We start from the raw sequence: 25,084 nt of genomic DNA, 5'->3' as shown, positions 1-25,084 counted from the left end.
GTTAAAATGGCCAGTATTCCCATAGCACGGAGGAAATCAGGCACTGAGCATCACCTCATTAGCACCATTCAAATTCAAAAGTAGAATGTGGCAGCATCGATCATGCTGTTAGGGTGTTTTTCTACTACAGGGACTGAAAATACAGTAGGTCTGAATCCTTGTGTAAATGGGATATGTATTAAAAGTTAAAATATCAAGCCGACCTTGATATTAAAATTACTTACTCAACCCAACACCCCTCCACTCATTACTGTTCAACATTCTGAAGAGAAGTTACTTCAGCAGTTTAGTCAAAGTCTAAGTAATAAAGTATATGAAATGCTTCATCCTGTGCATAGCCTATGGTATGCGATTCCTCTCCCTAAACTATGACTGGTACACTTTTTCCTCTGTAAGTATATTATGTGATGTGTTTATGTAGGCTACTTTATATTTGTGTGATTTGTGTCCTGAAGACTGCTTGGACAAATAAACAATCTACTCTGTCTTCCTTATCTAGAAGTTTGTAAACTGGTTAAAAAACAGTTTAGTAAAAGTACAAAGTAGGCAAGTAGCACATTGGCAGTTTTTCTCAAGTTAGCGCTAGTATGCTTTCTTGACCTATAAATTACAGTAGGTTTCAATGGACTGATAATTGGTTGACCTGTACGCATATAATATACATGTATTAGGAAACATGTCACATAACACACAAATATATTAAATATATTCTGAAACCAATACACATGGTATCAAGGTCTTGACTAAACAATTGTATGCCAACACTTTAAATAACAAACCTGACCCTTCACATAAAAATGAAGCACAAGAAAGACATGTCAAAAAAGATGATTTATTTAACTGATTGAGATTAAGCTTAAGCAAAATCGAGACTTCAAAAACAACAGTCCATGACCTGTACTGAAGATGGAACCCTTCAGTGGAAAGCTGCTGAACATATACACACAGTAGTATGTAGTATGGTGCAATGGCGGCAGAGTTATGCAGTGTTTCCTAATCTTTCACATTATCCATTCCAAATATATGGCTTAAATCTTCTCTACTTAGAAAAGTTTGATTAAAAACATCAGAATATACACAAATACATTCATATTTACATACCATGGATGATAAGTAATAATTTGTGATTTATTATGTGGTTCTTTAAAAGAAAATGCTTTTGACAGTTTGTTGAATGGTGCACTGTATGTAATAGGCTTTGCATACAACTCAAATGGCCCTCGGCTTCTTGAAATGTGATAAAACAAACTAATATTGTAAGTGGCACAAAAAATAACGTTAGACATTTCTAGTAGGAACATACCAACATAATATGGAAATATCCTCAAAGTAAATTTACAGGTGTGAGACAGACTGGTGATGGTTGAAAAGTCTTTTTTTAGGACAGTATTATAGTGTTCTGGAAAGAGAGCCTAGGACGTGTTTTTAACCTTCTCCTTTTCTGCAGATTTATTTCTCTCTTTGGAGGCCTCATGTTTACTGTCCTTCTTCCTTTCTCTGCTCCTACTCCTGTCCCGACGATCACGTTCTTTGTCCCGGTCCCTATCCCTGTCTCTCCGCTCTTTCCCGCGATCTCTGTCTCTGCTTCTGGACCGCTCTCTTCTCTCGTCTCGGCTTCGTCTGTCTCGTTCTCTGTCACGGTCGCGTTCTCTGTCGCGCTCACGGTTCCTCAGTCGGTCTCTGTCATGGTCTCTCCTGTCGGGAGCCCTGGGATCCCTGTCTCTGTCATGGTCTCTCCTGTCGGGAGCCCTGGGATCCCTGTCTCTGTCATGGTCTCTCCTGTCGTTATCCCTGTCTCTGTCATGGTCTCTCCTGTCGGTATCCCTGTCTCTGTCATGGTCTCTCCTGTCGGTATCCCTGTCTCTGTCATGGTCTCTCTTGTCGGTATCCCTGTCTCTGTCATGGTCTCTCTTGTCGGTATCCCTGTCTCTGTCATGGTCTCTCCTGTCGGGATCCCTTTCTCTGCCTCTGTCCCGGTCTCGTTCTCTGTCCCTGTCTTGCTCTCTGTCCCTCCTCTTGTCTGCCTCCGGCTCCCTGTGTCTTTCTCCCTCAGGCTCCCTGTGTCCCTCAACCTCAGGCTCCCTGCGCCTCTCAACCTCAGGCTCCCTGCGCCTCTCAACCTCAGGCTCCCTGTGTCTCTCAACCTCAGGCTCCCTGCGCCTCTCAACCTCAGGCTCCCTGTGTCTCTCAACCTCAGGCTCCCTGTGTCTCTCAACCTCAGGCTCCCTGTGTCTCTCAACCTCAGGCTCCCTGCGCCTCTCAACCTCAGGCTCCCTGTGTCTCTCAACCTCAGGCTCCCTGCGCCTCTCAACCTCAGGCTCCCTGTTTCTCTCAACCTCAGGCTCCCTGCGCCTCTCAACCTCAGGCTCCCTGCGCCTCTCAACCTCAGGCTCCCTGTGTCTCTCTCCCTCCAGCTCCCTGTGTCTCTCTCCGTCCGGCTCCCTGTGTCTCTCTCCCTCCGGCTCCCTGTGTCTCTCTCCCTCCAGCTCCCTGTATCTCTCTCCCTCTCTGCCTCTACTGCGGTCTCTTTCTCGACTACGTTCGCTGTCCCACTCCCGCTCTCGGCTCCAGCGCTTGCTCTGGCCCCTGTCCCATGATGGCCTGCCGCCATGCGGGCCTTCTCGGTCCCTGTCCCTTCGGCGGTCTTCGGACGGTTCCTTCTGCCTCTCCTCAGAGAGGTGCAGCAGGCCAGGAGGAGGCTCTCGGTGACCTCCGTCAAAACGACTGAGCCTGTCTCCGCTACAAGGCTCGGAGCCTTCTCGGTCCCTGTCCCTTCGGCGGTCTTCGGACGGTTCCTTCTGCCTCTCCTCAGAGAGGTGCAGCAGGCCAGGAGGTGGCTCTCGGTGCCCTCCGTCAAAGCGACTGAGCCTGTCTCCGCTACGAGGCTCTGAGCCTTCTCGAGTGGAGCTGCTCCTTCTCCTCATGTCAGGTGAGTGCCGGCGCCAGTGCTCCTCCCTGTGCAGGTCTGGACTGCGGCCTCCCGTGCGACCAGGCGGAAGTATGGGGCCGTCCTGAGGAGTCGGCAGTAGAGGCCCACTGTGACGAGCAGGTCTGTCATCAGACGGCAGTAGAGGCCCACTGTGACGAGCAGGTCTGTCATCAGACGGTAGTAGAGGCCCACTGTGACGAGCAGGTCTGTCATCAGAAGGCAGTAGAGGCCCACTGTGACGAGCAGGTCTGTCATCAGAATTTCTATTATCAAGGCGGTACCGCTCTGGCCCACTGAAGTGCTGAGGTGGGTGCCCCCTGTTGTCTTGAGTGGGGGGACCTCTGTGGTCATCGAAAGATCCTCTGTGTGGCGGTGGAGAGCGTGCTCTAGTGCTCCCATACTGGCTATGTGGGTGGAAATGTTGTCCACTCATCTCCCCACTAGGAGATGGCCCCCTTCTATCCTCATACTGGTTTGCAGGGGGACCTCTGTGTGCCTGGTGGCCTGGTGTAGGGGCCTGGTTGTCTTTGTACATGTGTGGAAGAGGATTCTGGTTCTGATGTTGGTCGATGCCCTGTTTGTAAGGGCCGGCACTGTCTTTGTTATTCTGATCTCCAGGCCCTCGTGTTGGGTCTATAATTGGTGGTTGGGAGCCATGAGCCCCATACTGAGATGGCGGGGGACCCCTGGGTCCAGGGAAGTGGGACGGTGTGGGTAATCTGTTATCAAAGTGACCAGGAGGTGGCCCAGTGAATGGCGGTGGAGGGCCTCTGGATCCAGAGAAATTGAACGGTGGAGGAGGACCGGTGAATCTTGGGGGATGTACGTTGTTTTGTCCATCAAAATTTTGAGGTGGAGGATGGCCCAGAGGGCCTTGCTGTACAATGTGTTGAGGAGGCATGGGACCTTGCTGTCTAATGTGTTGAGGCACGGGACCTTGCTGTCCAATGTGCTGAGGCACGGGACCTTGCTGTCCAATGTGCTGAGGCACGGGACCTTGTCCCAAATGCTGAGGCACAGGACCTTGTTGTCCCAAATGCTGAGGCACGGGACCTTGTCCCAAATGCTGAGGCATGTGACCTTGTTGTCCCAAATGCTGAGGCACGTGACCTTGCTGTCCAATATGCTGAGGCACGTGACTTTGCTGTCCCAAATGCTGAGGAGGCATGGGACCTTGCTGTCTCATGTGCTGAGGAGGCATGGGACCTTGCTGTCTCATGTGCTGAGGAGGCCTGGATGGATCAAACATCTGAGGAGGTGGTCCTCTCTGACCCATTGGTGGGAATGGCGGTGGCAGCCCCCTAGGTGCCATAACATTCTGGGGAGGAGGTCCAGGAGGTGGTTGCTGCTGGGAGCCTCCCCACTGGTTCTGATATGGAGGATAGGTACTTGGAGGACGGCCATACTTCTGGCTGCTGTCACCTTGCATGGGGGAAGGACCATGCATGGCAGGAGGACCCTGGATGTGTGGAGGGGGTCCCTGCATTGGGGGCTGGCCTTGCATGGTCGGAGGCATAGACATTGGTGGTGGCCTAGCCATTGGGGGCGGTCTCTGCATCGGAGGGCGACTCAGTGGGGAGAAGCGAGTTGGATTGGGAATGTCAGCTGCTGGAGGTCTATATTCATTTACGAAATGTGGTGGTGACCTCTGGGACATGTGGGAAGAATGACTGTCATCCATCATGTGGGACATGTAGGAAGAACGACTGTCATCCATCACAGAGCTCGGAACAAGTACAGGGATTGCGGATGTTACTGTAGAGATGTTTGAAGATGTATTAAAATAGTCAGTGGGTGAATCTTGACTGTCCTGGACATACATTGAATCCTCACCAGCTTTTAAAATACTGGCAGCATTGGGCCACACATTGTACTTGTCCTTCTCAGTTTCAGCCTTGGCTGACTCGGCTTCCTCATTTTTAGCTTTTTCCTCCCTGCAGTTGACCCCCTTATCATGTTCCATCCTCTCTCCTAACAAGGGAATTGACACCTCTGCCTTGTCTGAATCTAAGAATGGAAGCGGCTCACTTTCTTCCTCCTCTACCTCTTGGTGAAGTGTTTTTTCTTCTTGTTCTTGTGGAGACTCTGTGTGTTCAACCTCCTCTACCTCCTCATCCTGTGGTTCTTCAACTGGAGGCACTATTGGTGGAGTGGTCACCTGCTCCGTAATCAGAGCAGGTGACTCCTCTCTCTCCTCCGGTTCATCTGTCGATTTCGTGGTAGCTACAGCCTGACGAGGGTCCTTACTCTGTCGTGGGTCTCTTCTCTGATTGATCAAAGGAGCAACAGATGAAGACTTTACTAGTTCTTCAACCTGTTTGCCCAGTTGCAGCAGCTGACTATTGACTAGAAGTGACTTTGTAGGCTGTGTTAATATTGTGTCTGCGAGGGAGAATGAGGTAATTGAAGTCCCTGTGCACGTAATTTGTAGATTGTCTTGCTCTACTTTTTCCTTGTGCTTTTTCTGATCCTCAAACAGCTTGCTGAGGCTCTCAGGGAGTCTTTGTGGTTCAGTCAATACTGCAGATGTGGCCTTTGTTTGGTCAGGGACAGCTGGTTTGACGTCATCAAAGATGGAGTCATCCTCTGGGTCGTAAGCCACATCATCCACCTCACTGACCATCTCTTCAGGCTGCTTACACACCTCAGGTTCTTTGACCACATCAACAGGTTTCTTAGGTGGATTGTAACCCCTGCCGTGGTCATATTCTTCCTCTGGGTCATATGGCCGGTCATCCTCATCCTCATCCTCTTGGTCCTCTTTGGATATCTGTCCAAACTGCTGGACAATGGGATCTAGCATTGTAGCAGGTGGGAGGGAGCCTTCCCCACCCTGATCAGAGGGAGAGTTGGAGGCCGAGTCATGCTTCTTCTTCCCAAAGAGAGTTTTGAGGATAGTCTGAAGAGGCGTGGCACTGGCTGCTGTAGAAGCGACAGAGCCCCCTGAGGATGGGGAATCTCTGCCTGTCATGGTGGACGTGGGAGGTACTTTGACAGAAGACAAGATGGACAGGACGGATGAAGCAGTAACAGGGCTGCCAGTGGTATCTGGGAAACTGAGGGGTGGCGGTGATCCTGGGGGAGTTTTGCTGAAAGCAACTTCCAGGCTCTGCCGTACACCTTTCTCAGCTTTGACCAAGGTGGATGGTTTTGGAAGTCCAGTTTCATCTACATCTTTAGCTTGGGTCTTGGAACGTTTCTCATCACCTTCTACCAGAGCACCAGCCCGCTTTCTCTCCTTCTGGCAGATCAGCAGGCCCAGAAGCAGGTTAGGACGTGCAGGTTCAAGCCCTGTAAGACAGAAAGGAATAAAACAACTTAGAAAAGACCAGCTGATGGAGTCACATGGGAATTTACGTGTGTGTGTGTGTGTGTGTGTGTGTGTGCTATGAACATACAATTTACTTTAAGAACTAGTTATACATATATGTAAAACACGTGAATCTCAGAAATGTAATGACCACATAAATTAACAAATTGAAATGAGCTTTCTTTGCATACATTACCAATAAAAACAAACAATTAACACAGTATACTGTTGTCAGGCAAACCTAGTTTTCCATATTTGCAATTAAACAGACAGTAATACATCAGTTACTAATTAATGAATTGTTCAATAACGAATATAAAATAAATGAAATAAAACAACCATGAAAGGTTCATCATTGATGAAAGAAAATAACCCTTTAAACCAGGAGGCCTGACAATTAGTTAACCACTTGTTGGCGCAATGCATTTCATACCAGACAACCAATGACAAATTTAATATAATACATCTCTCAATATGACATTATTTGCCTGTGCTTGTGACTTTGAAGATACAACTTCAGGAATATTACCACTACATCCAAATAATCCAGGGTGAATATTCTTGCATCGACATCCTTTATCAAATCAAATCATCTTGTGTTGTCATTATGAGTCATTTGTACTTGCCCGTTTGTAAAGGAGTTTCTTAGAATATCAATGAAGATGTACCAATTTACTGTTCATAGTTGACATATACAGTATACTATACACAATAGAATATATGCAGTTGTATAATGTTGCTTTATTCATTCTCAGTATTTAGAGAGTCCTCTTTCTGTATCCAATGTTCAGGATGTGGATGAGTGGATCCGTCTTTGAGAATGGGCGAGATTGACTCCTCTGACATCTCTCCTAGCATAGAGGGTATGCGCGTGACATCATCATCATTAGGAGTGGGCGATATGGAAAAATATCACAATATTCTTTTCAAGCAGTATCACGATATAAGATTATCACAATACTTCTTCATGCGTTTTTATAGGGTTCTTTTTTTTAGCCCCTCCTATGGACAGCTGTGTGTGAACATTGTACCATGCAATGTGATGATTTGATTGGCTGAGCACGAAATGTGATGAACAGTTCAACCACCTACAAGGTAACACAAACTAAAAGTAAGAGTAGTAACAGACCATTTAGAGACCAAAATACTTCAAATCATGTGCATTCATTGTATCCGGATATATATACGATATCTCTGAAAAGGCATATCATGGAGACATTGTATTGTCTCGACGATATTTATCACAATATCGCCCACCCCTAATCATCATACCCAGACGCCTACTGAGTGTCAAAAAAACTACCACAAACTACTACTAAAAGTCCTATGTGGTTGCATTAAACAACGTTAAACTCACTTTGCCACTCACTTTATGCATGCGCATACCCTCTATACAGTATTTATGATGTGTGGTCTAGTATCATGGTTTGATGATTGATGCTTTAGTCCAGATGTCCAGAGAGATGCTATATCCAGTACTGCAGCAAGGTATGCTGGGAAAATGTTCAGCATGGAGGTACAAAGCACTTAGATTTCAAGTTAAGAGTTAACCCTAAAGAAACAACAAGCTGAGACTGAACTAAAATGGCACCCACCTGCGATGCACAACTTCCTTTATTACAAATTATAAGAAACATGAGTGATACAAAGACATTTACATGGAAACAGTAGAGTACACATAAGTGGTCACATGTACAGAGGTGAATGTGGAACACCAAGAGCACAGGAGTGCCCCCTACAGTACAAACTAGAAATAATAGAAGTTCTCATTTGACCCATAAACTTGTAAATCTGCTTTTGTTCTTCCTATAATGAGACATGGCAGAAATAGGGACCGCCAGCTGAAAGTGGGTAACCTCCCTCCAGTGATAAATACAAAACATCACAAACTATAATTTTTTACAGAAAATAAACATTTACATTTCTACAGTTACATTCAAAACACAACACATGATTCTAGATTTGCAGTGTAATCCCAGTGAAATCTTACCTGGCCCCTCAAAGGGTAAAAGCTTGGAGGGCAATGGCTCCTTGGCACTCAGTGGGATTAGATAGAGGTCTTTGATGCGGCGGTTATTGTTGGCCACCACGCCAAAACGTTTTCTGCTGCTGAAATAAGAGAAGAGAGAGACATACGCTACTTCCTCTTCCTCCGTTGCTGGGTGGAAACGAATCAGACACAGCTCCTGAGGACAGCCGCAAAAGAGAGAAAGGTAGAGAGTGAGAGAGATGTTGTGAGTGACCCCAGACTAATTGAATAATCAATTAGTCCAGTGATTTTCAACCAGTGGTCCTGGAGGAGGACCGTTCCAGGTGGTATGCAGCTAAATGATGGAGAGTTGGTAACCAAATGGACCCTAAAAAACTGTTGAGTGTACAATGAAACCAAAGGGTCCACTTTTCATTGTATGGTTTTCATTTCATTCATTGTACGCTCTCAAGTATTGTTAAACTCTGCATTGCTTAATTTACAAGATGTCTACACAATTAGAATGTAGAAAAATGTGTTATTTTGATCAACGTTTGTGTGTTATCTCTACTATGGTACCGCATCAATACAGCATGGAATTGTGGACAAAATCTTATCCAACAATAACAAAATATTCTTTATTTTTGGGTCTGCAAGGCTAAAATCTGATTAAATGGTGGGCCCTGGCTCAAATGCTGAATAGATAATGGGCCTTGACATAAAAAAGGTTGAAAACCACTGGATTAGTCGATCAACAGAGAATGAATCAAATATTTTTTTAAATCAAATAATTGGTTATGTGATGTATCACACTTCACCAAAATGTGAATACTTTAAAAAAAGGCTTTGTCAAACAAACCTTTGAGAGAGAGGTCTTCAGCTTCCCAACATAATCCCACACAGTGCTGGGAGATATGCGTCCTCCCACGTGGATGGTGTCTGGTAAATCCTGCAAAATCACATTTGAGATTTTCCTATTTATGAGAATTTAATTATCAGAGATGTGTGTGTCAGTGTGTGTGTGTGTGTGTGTGTGTGTGTGTGTGTGTGTGTGTGTGTGTGTGTGTGTGTGTGTGTGTGTGTGTCTATGTCTATGTGTATATTACTATATTTACATGCAAAATCACAAACCTCTTTCAAGTATTCAAAGGATCCAGAAACTAGATAGGCCTTCGTGACAAACTTAGCCACAGACTGCATGTTGATGAGACCTTTCCAAATCTTCTCCTGACCATGGAGGAAGATGGCAGTTTCACCCTCAAGAGGTGGGGCTGATGTGCTGGGAAAAAAAGAAAGAAAAAAACAACTTTTGAGTGATATTGCTGTGTATGTATGATCTGAGGGCTAATATGTCTAAACGTCTTTACACACTGAGAATGAATAAATACGAAAATTACAATAAAGTATTTGGTATCACTGTCATAGTTGATTCCGCATTCATACAGGTTGATACCTTTATTCATATTTTCAGTGAAAATGTTACCTTGTTCGGATTAAAATATATATTTATTTATGCTTTATCATCATGTAATATTCACATTCTGTGTGGATGTACGAAAGACAAAACAAAACTTTTTGTGTTTAAGGGTCTCAATACTGGAAACAACAATGCAAGTAGTGGTTTTACAAGCAAAGCAACCAATCAGACCCATACAACAGAGTCTTTTGTATTGATTTATACCTGGTTTTGGCTGCTTTAGACACAGTCAGCAAAGACGGCGCAGCTGGCGGCATCGGTAAGGGCCCCTTGGGTGCCACCTCCACTGGAGCAGAAACTGCCACGATGGCTGGCTCTGTAAAGGCAGGCATCACTGTGGGCGTTTCAGGGACAGTGACAGTGGCCGTCACACCAGAGCTGTGCCGGTTCATACGAGGGTCTCTGCGGGTGATGGTGACAGAGGAGACGGCAGGGATGTTGACAGGCGTGGGGGCCTGAGGTGGAGCTATCATGCTAGTAATGTCCTGGTAATGCGGCTGGGCCAGTGGGTCTATTGCAGGAATCTCATGGCCAGGCTGGTAGCCCAGTGTATCCTGTTGCTGATAAACTTGAGGCACCTGATGTTGATAGGGTGAGGGACCCGAGAGCAGGTCCTGTTTTTTGGTCAGCTTTGCTTTCTTAGATGCGGGCTCATCTTCTGACTTCTGGCCTGGAAAATTGATTAAGATGAGGATGGTATTATGATTAATTCCTGTTCTGTTCTTTGGCTATATATTAGTGTATATTTGTACGTCTGTAAATGTTTTGATGAATTGAACAAGGTGGACCCTATAAGTGTAATGCTTTATTGGCTCGTCCACTCACAGTTAACAGTCTTTGTATCGAGTTGTGCTTGAAATGTACTGTAATTCTGCAAACTGTTATTAATAAATACTTCAATCAATCAGTCTATCTATGGTGCTGAAAGGGACCAAGACATCATGTAATATTCCGGTTTACCTGTACAGATTTTACAGTTGAGATCAAAGAGATGAGTCTTGTGTTCAGCCGTGGTGTCCTTGAGCATTGTACTGAAAATGTCTGGCATGCTGCCGCCACCGTTCCCCTCTACAGCAGACCCTTGAGCAGAGACTGAAGTAGTGGTGCTGAAATCCTCATGGTCCTGTGAACATTGGAACGAGAAATCTCCCTCAAATCTAATTGTAATTGGTATTACTGAACTAATAATAAAGAAGAAACAATGGCAGACTGAGATGGAAATTCAGGAGGGAATTTTAGGTATATCAAAGTTTTGGGCACAGTTGATTAAAGTAGAGAAAAGCATGTTAAGGAACAGGACAGTGTTTAAATCAACTAATCGGTCAATCTCTGGCATATAAAGCTTCCTATAAAGTTGGTAAGACTGTATTTTGTGCAGTGACAAACCCAAGCAGAATGAAATAGGAAATGTGAGTAGAAAGGAAAGGAGTGCATGCTGCCACTTACTGCAGCAGTAGCCATGCGAGCAGATGAAGAGGTTGCAGAGATACATACATCTGCATCAGACGTTGGTGGAGCATCCTCCACGTCAACACTGTGAGAGCCAGACTCACGCCTCTGGCTGGATTTGGACTGACCTGAATGAGGTCGAGCACCGGCATTCTGGACCTAGTGATGACAATGAAGTGATGAGTATTACTTTTTTGACCCAAGTGGTTTACACAGGTGAAGACTTTGGCACATGGCAGGTGTGTTAATTAATCTATATGGCAATAATCGTATCGTATTCCTTGCCGATAATCATAACGTACCATATCGATACAAAATTCTGTGTGAGACGTGGCTTTAAAAACAAAGAAATATCTGTTTCTGACAGTTACGATATATGATTATATGATTGTATTTATCCATCAAAACATTATTTTTCCTTGTTTTTTGTTTAAATGTTATCCACTAACTTTTTCAAATTGATTTGGAAACTTAAACTTTTCGGACAATTTATTTGTCAAAACAAATCGGCAGTCGGTGGTCTAGGTCTCTAGGACTCCGCAAAAGTAAATTTAGTAGGACACACTGTCATTTAAAATCAACGCGTATCGTGATTGCATATCGTATTGTGGCCTCTGTATCATGTGATACGTATCGATCGTGAGGTTGTCGCAATACCCAGCCCTAATGGCAGGTGTCCATTCTGCAAAAACAAAAACAGATTAAAGTGTAATTATAGCACACTTGCTTTAGCGATCTTAAGATCACTAGGAAACTCTTCAGACTATGCTTCCAATAATTATTCTATGCAAAACATAACAATTACCTCAGGATGGTCAGGTTTCCTCCATTCAGAGATTTCTTTGGAGAGCAATTCTTCAGCACTGAGTCTCACAAGCCTGAACGGGGAGACCTCACCCCACACCACCCTGTAGAACAAGCCCTGAGAAAACATTATATGCCGTTATACAGTCATATAAATGAGGCAGAGCCAGGTATTTATTCCCACTTAAATTGAGCACAGATCATGATAATTAAGACAAGCTATCTTCTTATTCTTTTCGTGTCTTTAAAGCATGCCGTTTGAGAGGTTCCCAACTACTGGTACTAGTACCACTGGTGGTACTTGAGCACCCCTCTGGTGGTGCACAGAGGAGTCGCCCAAAAAAGGAGAATGAAATATTTACATTACAGAACAGATTAATAGAATTAGAAATATCAGTTGTACTGATTAGGGATTAGACCGTTTTGTCAGAGCAGCATCATTATTGGCTTAGGAATGGAACACAAAGGGCAGGTATACGAGTTATTATGGTGGTACTTGGAGTCAAATCTTTTCTTAGGTGGTACTTCAGTATAAATAGGTTGGAAACCAATGGGTTAGAAGATGACAAGCTATAATCCTTAGCTTCCCTACGTGCTATTCAATTGAATTTACACAAAATAATCCGATTCTGCCGTGCATGTGTGATAAGGCTAACCATACAAATTATGACATGTTTACTTTGACTCACTTTGTTCTTGGGATCCTTCAGGTTCAACATGAGCGACCTGTACTTGTTCTTGTACTTGCTGTCCGTGTTAAGGCACAGCTTGAACATTTCCTTCTCAATGGCAACCGACAGCCTTGCCATCTCATTCTCAGACATGTTCAGATCATCACTGTCACTCACCCTGGTGATACAAAATGCCAATAAGTATTTGTATTCACCAAGTGTTTACAATACATGATATGAACATAATTTCCATTTTATTCAAGGGACCAGGGTAGGATTCCCTGATTCTTACATACAATACATTTTAATCTTGGCAGGACACTCACCTCTTGTAGAGGATGTCTGTGAGTGAGCGGCGGATGTTCGTTCTCATCTGATTATTGGGTGGAGGCGTAGGGGTCATGGGGGGTGCTGAAGCTGCTGGCTGGGGAGGTCTGGAGGATGACTGACTGTGGTTGGAGGGGGCTGAGGTCAGAGAAGATGAGACTCTGGGGGATGACTGACTGTCCAAGTGGGAGTCTTTTTGCTGTGGTTGCTTCTTAGGAATGGTGAAGTTGGACTTCTGGACTCGGAGCGCCCCCGTGATGTGAATGGGACCGGAGGGGAAGGGTGATGGGCTAGGTGATGGACCCGGTTTCTTGGACTGTGCCAGCTTACTAGGGGGTGTCACTGGTTTCTTGGATGACTTAGAGCCGCTGGCTTGAGGAGAAGATTTCTTACCCTTCGCTCCTTTGACCCCTGGGGACTTCTTATTCCCTTTGGCACGTGGGGACCGCTTACTTCCTTTGGCGGCTGGGGACTTCTTCTTACGGCCTTTAGTGCCTGGAGACTTCTTACTTGCTTTGACTGGAGTCGTGGACTTCTCAGCAGGTGCTGGATCGTTGGGCTCCTTTTCGGTCTGCTTCTCCTCATTGAGGGGAGCTGAAAACCAAACACAAGTAAAGTAAAGTGTTAAAACATATGGATGCCATAACCACTTATACTTCATTAATGGCTGCAAGACAAGGAATGAGTGTACCAACTGTAAGAGGTCATTGAGTCATAGATCGCAAAAACATATTTTAAATCACATTGACAGTGACTTTTGAGAAAGGCCATGATCCATTTTAGGTTCATAAGGACTTCCTTGAGACAATCAATAAAAACAATTACATGAACATATTTTGCAAACAATCTCAGCACTATAAACCAAATATTGTTAAATAAAAAAATAAAACTGACACAGAGCTTGTTCTTAATGCCCTCTTTATTTGAAGAGGATGGCGATACAGTTTCAATGGTAGTGCCTTACATTTAAAAGTTGAAATGGTGGTGATAATCTTCATGGAGATCAATGTAACCCCAATTGACAAAGATGTTAGTTTCCTAACATTTTAAGCCCATGTTTGATTGCGAAGCTGAGGGATTGAGCAACTTGTTCAACAAATCTAAGTCTAGTTGCAGCCCTTGTTATGTGCCAACATTTACCCAATAATTCTGATGACGTACATTCCTTGTCAGCTCAGCTGCATTAACATACAAGCAACTCCTTCCCACAGTGAAGTCACATTTCTCATGTGGACATGCTGCTGAAACCAGGGTCAAAGTTGACTCAGTGCATTTCTGAGAAGACATCTTAAAACTAAAATAGTAAAAATCATCAAGTAGAGTGGTTATCCATGAGGTAAATTATAGAGAAAATGTGTTTGTGCTTTCCTGAATACCAAGACAACTTACCACATAAAACATCAACATACTTTTAACACAAGCCATTGGTGCAGTAACAACTTTACACTAGACTCCATCCACAATCCCTAAGAACTGCTCTTTGAAGCATCGCTGTGGAGCAATTAATTTGCAGACTTTAACCAACTCTATGATAATCTGATGGCCATAATATAATTATTTTCATCAGCTTTGTGTTTTCATTCAATCATTCAGCTGTCAACATGTCCCATTTCAAAATGGTTGTAAAAGTATAACCAGCACTTTGTGCACATGCTAATGGCTAAAAGTCATTTTCTACAATGTGAATTCAGATTTTTTTTAAAGCAGAGCCACATTGTATAGACCCAAAGCAGTAGAACATGCATCTACTGAATGTCAAATAAATCTGCTCCCTCTTTCAAAATATCAGTCACCAAGTTCAAAATAGCACAAGGGCATAAATAAGCCAATCACTGAACAATGTTTCTTCCTCACATCATGTCCCATTTCAGCATAACTCACACCTTGCATACATGCTAATGGCTAAAAATGTAATTTTCTACAATGTGAATTCAGTTTTTTTTTAAAGCAGAGCCATTCTATAGACCCAAACCAGTAGAACATGCATCTACTGAATGTCAACTAAATCTGCTCCCTCATTCAAAATATCAGTCACCAAGTTCAAAATAGAATGACACAACCTGTCCATTTTCAAAATGGTTGTAAAAGTATAACCCACACGTTGTGCACATGCTAATGGCTAAAAGTCATTTTCTACAATGTGACAGGGACGGATTAACCCCAACAAGGGCCCCTGGGCCGGTAAGTGTTTGTGGGCCCCCATAGCGCACGTGCGCGCAGAATTTTCAGGGTTTTTACATTTATCATCGTTTTTACCTAAATCTAACACAATCAATGGCCAATGAAGGGCCTCAAACCCAATGCCACGCCTCAAACCCAGTTTCCCCAAAGGGCCCCTGAAAGCCATGGGCCCCTGGCCACGGCCCAATGGCTAATTTGGCCCTGCAATGTGAATTCAGATTATTTTTTAAAAGCAGAGCCACATTGTAGACCCAAAGCAGTAGAACATGCATCTACTGAATGTCAAATAAATCTTCTCCCTCATTCAATATCACCAAGTTCAAAATAACATGAGACCATAAATAAGCCATTTCACTGAACCATGTTTGTTCCTCACAACATGGTTGTAAAAGTATAACCCACTTTGTGCACGTTAATGGCTAAAATTGTCATTTTCTACAATGTGAATTCAGATTATTATTTTTTAAAGCAGAGCCACATTGTAGACCCAACACAGTAGAAGATACATCTACTGAATGGCAAATAAATCTGCTCCGTCATTCAAAAATCACCAAGATCAAAATAGCATGGGGCCATAAATAAGCCAATCACTGAACCATGTTTGTTCCTCTAACTATAAAACATATGTTGCACACCTTGTATCATAATGGATAGACTCTAGGTTCTTTGAGCAGTGAGTTCTTTATAAACACTTAAATTTGTCAGGTCAAATCATTAACACTGCCTTCCAAGAGTCCTCGTAGATGACAATGTCCTCATTTCATAGCAAAAAGCAAACTCTCAACACAATCCAAACAAATATCAAATGCAGTTGAGTGCAAAAGGTTAAAATGTGAATCTCGCCAATAAGTGTGAGTACAATGGCCTCATCTTCAACTGCCATCTTCTGCTGCAGCCGCCTTTCTGAACTTAGTGGAGTATCCCAAGATGGTCTGGTCTCTGGCAGAATCAAGTTCTTCTCAATCCCAACTTCACATCTGGCGGCTCGTCAAATTTCCTTGGCGTGTTGTGTGTGTGTGTAGAGGAGTGGCATATGCTTCTCTGAGCTGAACTGGTCAGGACATCCTACAGCAATCCGACACTGCTCACATAATCAAGCCAGGCATCCAAAATCTGTCGTAATACCTTTTATTTTATAGCAACGTTTCCCACGTTGTGATGCATGACATTGAACAAGCATAAAAAAGTATAAAAAAGGCCTGCCATGTTACCCTCAGGGTAACAGCCATTTTTTCCTGATGTCATCAGCTCAATATGAGCTTGTCATCAGCTCAATATGAGCTTAAATTTTGAGTGAGTCCCTGAAAAACCAGGGAGAAAAAGTCACTGAAACCTACCTGCTGCAGAGACGGGAAGGACTTGTTTTGAGACCGACATTATAGCTGAAGAATCAGGGTGCAGGGACACTTGCACAGGCAAATAAAATAGGTAATTTGACACTCTCACATCAGAATCAACCTTTCCTCGACATTCATACATTTCATGGAAACTGTATTGTTAAACTGAGAGTAAGTGATGACAAGCTGTGTGTATTCATCTGTCATGTTACTTTCACAGGTCTTCATCCAAACACTCACGTTTTAACCATGAGATTCTAAACACAACTCTTCAGGATTACTGAATAATACTTACCTATAGCAACATTTGGCACTTACCTTTTTATAATGATGTGCATAATTCATCAAGCAACTTTAACATTAACCAATTCATAACACTCTGTAAATCAATAAATACTGATATCAGGGTGTGCTCTTCTATAAAACTGTTTGGTGGTTCTCCACCATGAGTGGACCATCTCTAATGAATTACAGGAACCACATTTACAAATGATAATGGAAAAAAGACAATGTGGTTTTGCAGCAACGGCCAAATGCATACAACAGATTTGCCCTGTATCACAATCCCCTAATGTGAAGAGACAGATGGTTAGGATTGATTTGTCAAGACCTTCAAAGAGATACATACACTTTTTGTTTAACACTGTTGGTGCTATTGGTGAAGTCTTTTCTGGCGTTACTGCATTGTAATTATGGTCGCAGGACCAGGATGCTGTGGCCGGTAGTGGTGGTTCTTCAACTGCATCGTCTTCACCTTCGTGATCTGGTTCAGGATCGGCGTCTTCCTCACTGTCTGACAGCTCCTCCTCTGTGGACTTCTTCCTCGTCTTCCTCTTCCTCCCACCAGTGGCTGTTCTCTGGTAGGATGCACAGACACACTGAGTCAGTTCAATGACAGCATAAAAGGGAGGATTCTGCAACTGAGGATCATTTGGTTACAGGGTCCTGATATTAAGAGGCCAGTTACATTGCATCATTGCAACAACACCTATCTTAGTCAGAATTACATCAAATTCACATAATTCTAAACCATTTTTAAATCCAACCTTTTAAACTGTCCCCATGCTGTGTATACACTGTATAGAGCAATGGCTGAGTGGAACAAACTGCTAGATATGATCACAAAAGAAGAAAAAAAAATCAAGTTTCAAGAGACAATTGAAGAGGCGTCTTGATTATAGTTTCAATTTATCTCTAATTTTGTTTTCTACTTTAAGAGAATGGAAGGTTAATATGTAATTAATTTCTTATTGTTTCCCTTTCTCTTTTCCAAGAAAATGGGGAATCGGAGAAAGCTGGATGAAATTGTTGGAAGGAAATTTACCTTTTTTTTTTGCATTTATGTTATTTATATATCACTGTCTTGTAATGTCATACCTGTCGAATGTCATGTTTTTATGTTCTGTGTGGACCCCAGGAAGATTAGTATCCTAACAAAACTCTAAACTGTGCAAGTGAGACTAGCATTTTAATTTACATTTACTGCACCATGCCCACTTCTAATAGGGATGCAACTAAAGATTGTTTTCATTATGAATTCTTTTTTGTGTCTATTATATTTGGTTTTAAGACTTGGTTTGTCAAGTTTTCCCTCATGAGGCATTAGAATCACATTCAACAACAGTGCCTTTTCTTTGCAAAGAGCTTCTGAAGAGGATTCAACAGCCATACGTTTCTTCTTGATGATTGTTACAAAATATGTTAAAATGTTGAATACCCAGTTCTAGGGCAAAACTCACACCATCCAAGCACGAGCCATGATTACTTATTGCTTACTTTCCATCTATCTTCATATTATGCCAAAACCCTTGTTTGATTATTTTTAGGGCATATTGCATGATCCAATCAAACAAATCTGTTGAAAATACTGGCCTCATGCTTAGGGCAGATGGCTAACAGTAATTGACAACAATATATGTATTTAAGAAGGCTGGTTCATTGTGAAATATATATATATAAAATACATAAAATTCCATGCCCCCTCTCAACAGAAATCTTAATAAATTATATTAGTTATAACTTGTAATCAAGGTCATTCAGAAAGGAGGGCAAACAAACCATTCTCAAGAACAAGAATCCAGCAGGCACACATTTAAGTAAAGTTCTTTGATCAGAAATTAGAACATAAATCCAATATAGTAAATGTTTTACAACCAATTTAAGAGTATAAGACCATGCCTTCAGGATTATTATATAATTATTAATAATCACTATGTGCTGGCATCAGTTATATGGACATACAGTTGTGGTGTGATGGTAATTTTTTTAATCTGTATCATTTTCTTGATCATTCAATGAATCCATGCTATTAATTCAGAACATGAAATGTTAGTAAAATAAATAAATAATAAAGCAATAAATTATGAGAACAGAAACCAGACCTCAATTTTTCAGTGGACAAAACAAAGACAAAACAAGCACTCTAACTCTGAAATGTTACAAATTTGTGTGTGCACGCTTGTGTGTAGATATATATTTTTCTTCCGTTTCTGGCACACATTTACATGACACATCACTAAACAAATTATTTTATTACAAAAAAGGTAAGTTTAGTTTAATTGATTATCTTTTTCAACTTCAACTACCATGGAGACAAAATAACATCTCTCATGAAGCTAAATTTATATTCAATAAATGTCCATGTCCAATACGCTGCACAAGCTTTGTTAACCCATTTAAGACTGTGGCCGCTTCTAAAAACGCCTTCTAAATTCTAACTTAAGTTTTCTGAAAGTTTTCAAATATTTATTAAACAATTATGAAAATGTTATGCTACTATATACTGTACAAAGCAAGCAAATTGGGTTAAATCGATGTGATAATGTCAACATCTTTGTGATAGGGACAGGTAAAAGCCATAGTGTCTGTCCCGAGTTACCTTGGGTGCAGACTTGGTGCCTTTCTTCTGAGCCTTGGCCCTCTCCTTGGGTGTGGTGATGGACTTCATAGCGGCAGCGGCGTGCCTCAGGATGCAGTCGTTGCCACAGTAGACTGAGTCCGGTTGGGCATCTTTCTCACAACCAGGCCCGATACATTTGGGAAGAGAAGATTCCTCTTCCGTCTGCTCTGCCTTGGAAGCCGATGTCTGCTCTGCCTTGGAAACCGTTGTCGGCTCTGCCTTGGGAACCGATGTCGGCTCTGCCTTGGGAACCGATGTTGGCTCTGCCTTGAGAACCGATGTCGGCTCCGTCTTGGGAACCGATGTCGGCTCTGCCTTGGGAAGCGTGGTCTCCTCTGCCTTGGGAACCGTGGGCAGCTCTGCCTTGGGAACCGTGGGCAGCTCTAGTTTGGGAACCGTGGGCAGCTCTACTTTGGGAACCGTGGTCTGCTCTACGTTGGGAACCGTGGTCTGCTCTACCTTGGGAACCACCGCTGGTGTTGTGTCCAGCTCCACATTTGAGGCCACTATCTGCGCTGCATCTGGTACAGCTTTCTGCTCTGCCGTTGGTTTTGCCTTCGGCCCCGGTGTCTGCTGTGCGGCTTGCTGTAAGACACAAAGTCAGTAGAGAGAAAGAAAAAAATAATCTTACAACATGCACAACACAACTTTTCAAAGTCCATGGTATCACAGGCTTAAAAAAAATCAAGTTGACAAAAAACACTTCGACCTACCGGCTGAAAGATCTTTATCCTCTTTTTCCCAGTTGGATTGATGGCTTTCTCTATTCTGCCTTTGATGCCTGGGTCCTCTCCTCCCTTCTCATCTGATGCAGCGGCCACCATTTGGCTGGCAGCCGTAGAGACGGGGTCCACTTTACCGGCCTCAGTTATTGTCACAGCAGCAAATGTGGCACCAGCAGGGGCTGCTGCTGCACCATCTGCTCTGGGCTTCCCGGTGTCTGTGCTTGCAGCCAGGGACGCTGTGGCTGGCTTGACCACTTGGCTTTTCTTCACAGTGCAGTTGGGACAGACATAGTCTTCCCCGTTCCTCTCCATGAGGCGTCCGCGGGCCTCTGTGATGCCCACACAGTCTCCATGGAACCATTCCTCACAGCGGTCACAGCAGATCATGAACCTGGACAGAACACAGGGCAATTCTGTTATTATCACCATGCAATGAAAGGCAGGAGCAGATGGCTCTCACTCAGGCTAACTGCATACTTTCAGACTAGGACTGCAAAGGGCTGCAATTCATCTCTCGTTGTTTTGCTTCGCTTCATTTACTGCGATTTGATTTAGATTTCAATTTGAGAACATTTTAAGCAATCAAAATTAAACAAACAATAAAAAATAAATTAAAATATGTAGATAAAAATGAAAGCGGTAAGACTTTGCAACATTTCTGGGGTCATTGTAACATCTATACCAACTTGTGTGCAACCCAGACACTTTTAGGTTGCTTGATTCAATATTTAGATATTTGATAGTTTTTTTTAAATCAGACACACGTCCACTGATTTCATTTATTGTTTGTATTTTGTTTTATTAATTAATACAATTTAAAAACAAGTCCCCCTCACACAAAAAAGGACCATGTCAGTCACCAGAATCAGAAAGTGTTTTCAATGAGTTATAATGGGTTCAGATAGGAGGGACATGCCCGATTAAAATGAATACCCAATATCTAACTATTGAATCAAGCTACTTAAAAAACTGTCTGGGGTGCACAGTTGCACACAAGTCCTCCTAGTAAAGTTTCTGACTCATGGACACATTGAGGACTAGTGTTTCTCAAACAAAAAAGTAGAAAAGTAGGACCAAAGACAGATAAAATGTACCGTTTGTTGTGTTTCTGCCGACAGATGCAGTACAGTGCATTGGGGTCATATCCTCCGTCGTCTGCATCAGAGGATGATGAGGATGTAGATGTTGAAGAGTCTTCATCGACTTCCTTTCCCCCTTCCACGTCCTGGGACATTGGTGCCGCTGGCACTGCTTTGGTGTTGACCGGAGTGGTGCTCTTAACAAGTGGTGTAGTAGCAGGGGTTTTATTGACGGTTGTTGCTTTATTGACAGGAGCAGAATTCTTATTGGCCACCCTCTTCTTGTTAACATAAATTCTGATTGGTCCTCGCTTTGCAAAACGGGGAGGCCTCTCATCGCTCTCCCCATCGCTATCTTCAGTCTCTGGTCTTGGCTCCACTTTATCATCCGTGTTATCTTGTTCCATCGTGCCCTCTTCCGTGACCTCCTCCTTCTCAGAGTCCAGCTTTGGCGGGGGCTGGGCCACGTCCCCGCTTGCTAGCAGCTTGGAACAGGGGTCCTTCTTTTCTTTAGACTGGCTTTCTTCGGCTATGAGGACCTGGGTTTTGTTGATGGTATCTCCGTCCTCCTCGTTCTCCGAGCTCCCGACGTCTCTGGCTGCACTTCCGCCACCTCGACTCCGTGTCCGCCTGCCGCCCCGAGTCTTCCCCGCGGTCCGTTTCCTGGCACTGCTCCTTGTCCGCCTCTCTGGAGAATCGGCCTTGTCGTCATCAACAGTCTTTGCGTCTGTGTTGCCGTCGAAGCTGGCCTCCGAGGCGGTCTCCGCATCGGTCGGCGTTTGGGACGGTGGATCGCCACTCTCAATGCTGGGTGGAGCGCTCTTTCTTCCACCTCTCTTGGTGGTAGAGAGGAACTCCTCCAACTTGTCGGTACGTTTTGGCTGCCTACCACTACGGCGTACGGGTCCACGGTTTTCTTGGCTCTCAGAAGCCGTTTCCCCTGGCATGTCTCTCTTCTTAGCGATGGTCGTCCGACGGAATCCCCAGGTCTTCTTCACCTCACTTGTGGCCTTGGGCAATTTTTCTGGCTTCTCTATCTTGTCTTGAGTAGCATTTTCGTTTTGCTCGTGAAACTGTTTTTCCTCTTCTGCAACAGCTGTTGAGAGAATAACAGAAAGTTGAGGCAAATAAATGAGGCACGTGAACATTGCAATGTGGTTGGCTGAGGGCCACATTATAGTTTTCTTATGTCTATAAAACGTAGGATTGCTTCGTGGTCGTGCTGCCTTAACCCTTAAAAAGGAGGTGACGGTGAAGTGTGAAAAAAAGGGAATTAAAAAAAGAGAGCTGCAATGGGGGGAAAAAAAAGTGATTTTCACTTACCCTTGAACCCAATTCACCAAAATACATCAAACCTAACACTTAAATTGTGCCCAGTTATCAATGAAACCAACCACCCCTCACTAATTAGGGAAAGAAGCTCATTAGAGATACCTTGTGAGCAGCTAGCCATATGGTCCTGGCTCTGCTCTGGAGCTAGAGAGAGCTCAGGGCTCACATTCTCCTCCATGATGGAGTCAACCACTACTTTCAATTTGATTGTCTACAGAAGAAAACAAGAGAGCAGCTATGAGTCACTCTTCAGTTCATTAAAAAAAGTATTGCAACACTTAAGACAGCATTGCTACAATGGAATTTTAACATTATGGCCAATTCTATCAACCTTCCTCCCTAATATAGGCATGCTTAAGTTCACTTTAAAGTCACCTTAGGAAATGAAGAAACACTGATTCAGACCATGGTTATTGTTAACTTAACACATTGGTTAGCAAACAAGCTTTCATAAAGACAAAGGTTCCACGGTGGCATATCATAAAACCTCGTTTTTTTGACGGAGCTATGTGTGTGGGTGGCTGGGTGGGTCTGAGCACGAAAACAGCATGGTTGTTTTTCACCACCTGTGCGCAACCTAACACACACAAACAAACACACGCACATATTAACTGTATATATATATATATATATATATATATATATATATATATATATATATGATGATTTTCAGGTGTGCCAGTACAGTAGAGGGACCCCACACGGTAACTCTCAGTTGCACCACTCACTTCACACGGGTGTGATTTTTTTTATTATCACAGCATAATAGCTGATGTTTTAAAAGGCAGTCAATGTGTCTTTGAAACTGGGTATATGATCTGTATTATCCAGGGTCAAAATTTGCTGGCCTGTCATAACAAACTTTGTTTAAACAAATGTACCTGCAAGTTCAGTAACGGTGGAAAGCACAGCACTTCTTCATATAAAAAAATGCTTTTAGTTAGTAGCCTAATCAGAGTCTCTGCACAAGGATCTGCAGAAGAAAACAACATCAGCGACCAAGACATGAATCCTAGTAGAAAAAGAGCTGCTTCTGCTGCAGCATTGAGTCAATTATTCAAGACTAATATACAGGAAATATTTAAGCAGATGAAACATGGGGGCGGGACATGTCAAATGAAGCACAGGAAAAGCTTAAGTCAAACCGTTATCCGCAGTTACAATAATGGCTTTGCATAGTATACAGACTTGGATGGGCAAATCTGCAGTCAGTTGTCTCTAGAACACCAAAGCATTCATAACTAGTGCCAATTACTTTATTCCAATCGTGAATATCGACATGGATGTCAGCTATTCCATTTAAAATGAACGCAAGCATCTACCATGCGACATTATCATCAATACCCATGCAGAAGTCAAGACGCTGCGGTCCATCTATATGGTCAAATAATTTAAAAAGGATGTGGTCACGATACCGTGCCACGTGAGAGGGAGAAACTGTTGCCAAGGAAAAAAAAATATGGGAGGAGCCCATTGATCCATCACATATAGAAAGGTTCACACACGTGATAAAGTGTTAAGTAAACGGAGCAAAATAAACGCCGTTAAACAGTAACGTCGTGTTTAGTCGCTGTCTGACCGAAACCCCTGTGTTGTCTGGTCTCCGAGGCTACCGTCATGAGTGAAAGGTGCGCGATGCAAGGTACAGGCGGGCCTCACTAGGAAGGGCCCTAAACCCACATCAAATATGCACACCGTTATTCCCAGCACCATTTTAGACGCAGAAGCATTGTCGGTTAACAAGATCAGTTGGGAGGCATTGTATTATCATATTAAGTTACCGGATTACTTAATAACCCGGATGTCAGAAAAGGCAAACCTCAGACCAGCAGATACATCATCGATCAAACGCGGAATCCTTTCCGATCATCAGCACGTACGTTCGACGACACGGAATGGCGGTATTAACGATTGTGCTCTAATAATGACGGTTGGGTGCATTTTCTCGTCTCCCACCCTACAAGGAAGTAACAACTACTGGGCCGAGCCGCGTGCCAGAGAGTTGCTCCAGGAATGTGATCACAACGACCGTCTGTGACTGCTCCTTCTTTGCACAGCGCCATGCACTAAAGCACATTTCGAAATCCAAAACCAATACTAGTGACGATCGATCGCTGTGGTTGTGCTGTATATGCTGTTAGCTAGTCGGTGTGGCTAGCTACAGTAGTCTAGTAGTTAGCATAAGTAACGGTTAACGTTGGTAAACAAGGTTACGTTACGCTAGCTTGTAGTAGCTAACGTTAGCTGCACCATGTTCAACCTTGTCTCGGCCATCCTCGACAGTCTTACATTTTATGGCGCGCAAGAACACAACAGAGACATTTGTATACGCCATGCACACGTACATCCAGACACCAGTATTTGTTATATTGCATTATTTCACCCACATACCAGGTCAAACTATCGATGATATGTTCTCGCAAGATCCTTCGGGCATTCCTCCATTTTCCATTCCTGACCTGCTGGCTTGTAGTCGTCGTCGTCGCGTCTCGCGCTTACCACTTGCTGCCTGTTACTGACTGCGGCAGATGGCTGACCGTTTACTGCCCGGCCTTGAGAATCCCACAGCCCCTCTGCTGGATAGGAGGGGAACTA

General features: G+C 43.5%; 1 protein-coding gene across 6 annotated transcripts; it reads right to left on the bottom strand.

The window, feature by feature from the left end:
- Positions 1–812: 812 nt before the first annotated feature.
- dido1 (death inducer-obliterator 1) lies at positions 813–25,084 on the bottom strand. Of its 6 annotated transcripts, none has more exons than XM_079509396.1 (17): positions 24,881–25,084; positions 22,592–22,700; positions 21,173–22,253; positions 20,067–20,469; positions 19,333–19,938; positions 17,083–17,311; positions 12,936–13,530; positions 12,628–12,787; positions 11,940–12,056; positions 11,132–11,293; positions 10,646–10,808; positions 9,890–10,355; positions 9,340–9,487; positions 9,068–9,157; positions 8,230–8,425; positions 2,169–6,220; positions 813–2,048 (listed from the first exon to the last, which is right to left on the bottom strand). In XM_079509396.1, the coding sequence occupies exons 2-17, from the start codon at positions 22,665–22,667 to the stop codon at positions 1,413–1,415; spliced, it is 9,180 nt and encodes a 3,059-aa protein (XP_079365522.1). In that variant the 5' UTR covers positions 22,668–22,700; positions 24,881–25,084; the 3' UTR covers positions 813–1,412. The 6 variants fall into 6 exon arrangements, with proteins under 6 accessions (XP_079365522.1, XP_079365519.1, XP_079365520.1 ...); XM_079509393.1 differs by adding an exon at positions 23,371–23,462 and having other exon boundaries at positions 813–6,220; positions 24,881–25,083; XM_079509394.1 differs by lacking the exon at positions 24,881–25,084 and adding exons at positions 23,371–23,462; positions 24,309–24,325 and having other exon boundaries at positions 813–6,220.

Source organism: Electrona antarctica (assembly GCF_951216825.1).
Source record: "Electrona antarctica genome assembly, chromosome: 9".
NCBI classification, from domain to species: domain Eukaryota; kingdom Metazoa; phylum Chordata; class Actinopteri; order Myctophiformes; family Myctophidae; genus Electrona; species Electrona antarctica.
Note: the sequence above shows the minus strand (reverse complement) of the source record. Positions and strands in the feature narration are given on the sequence as shown.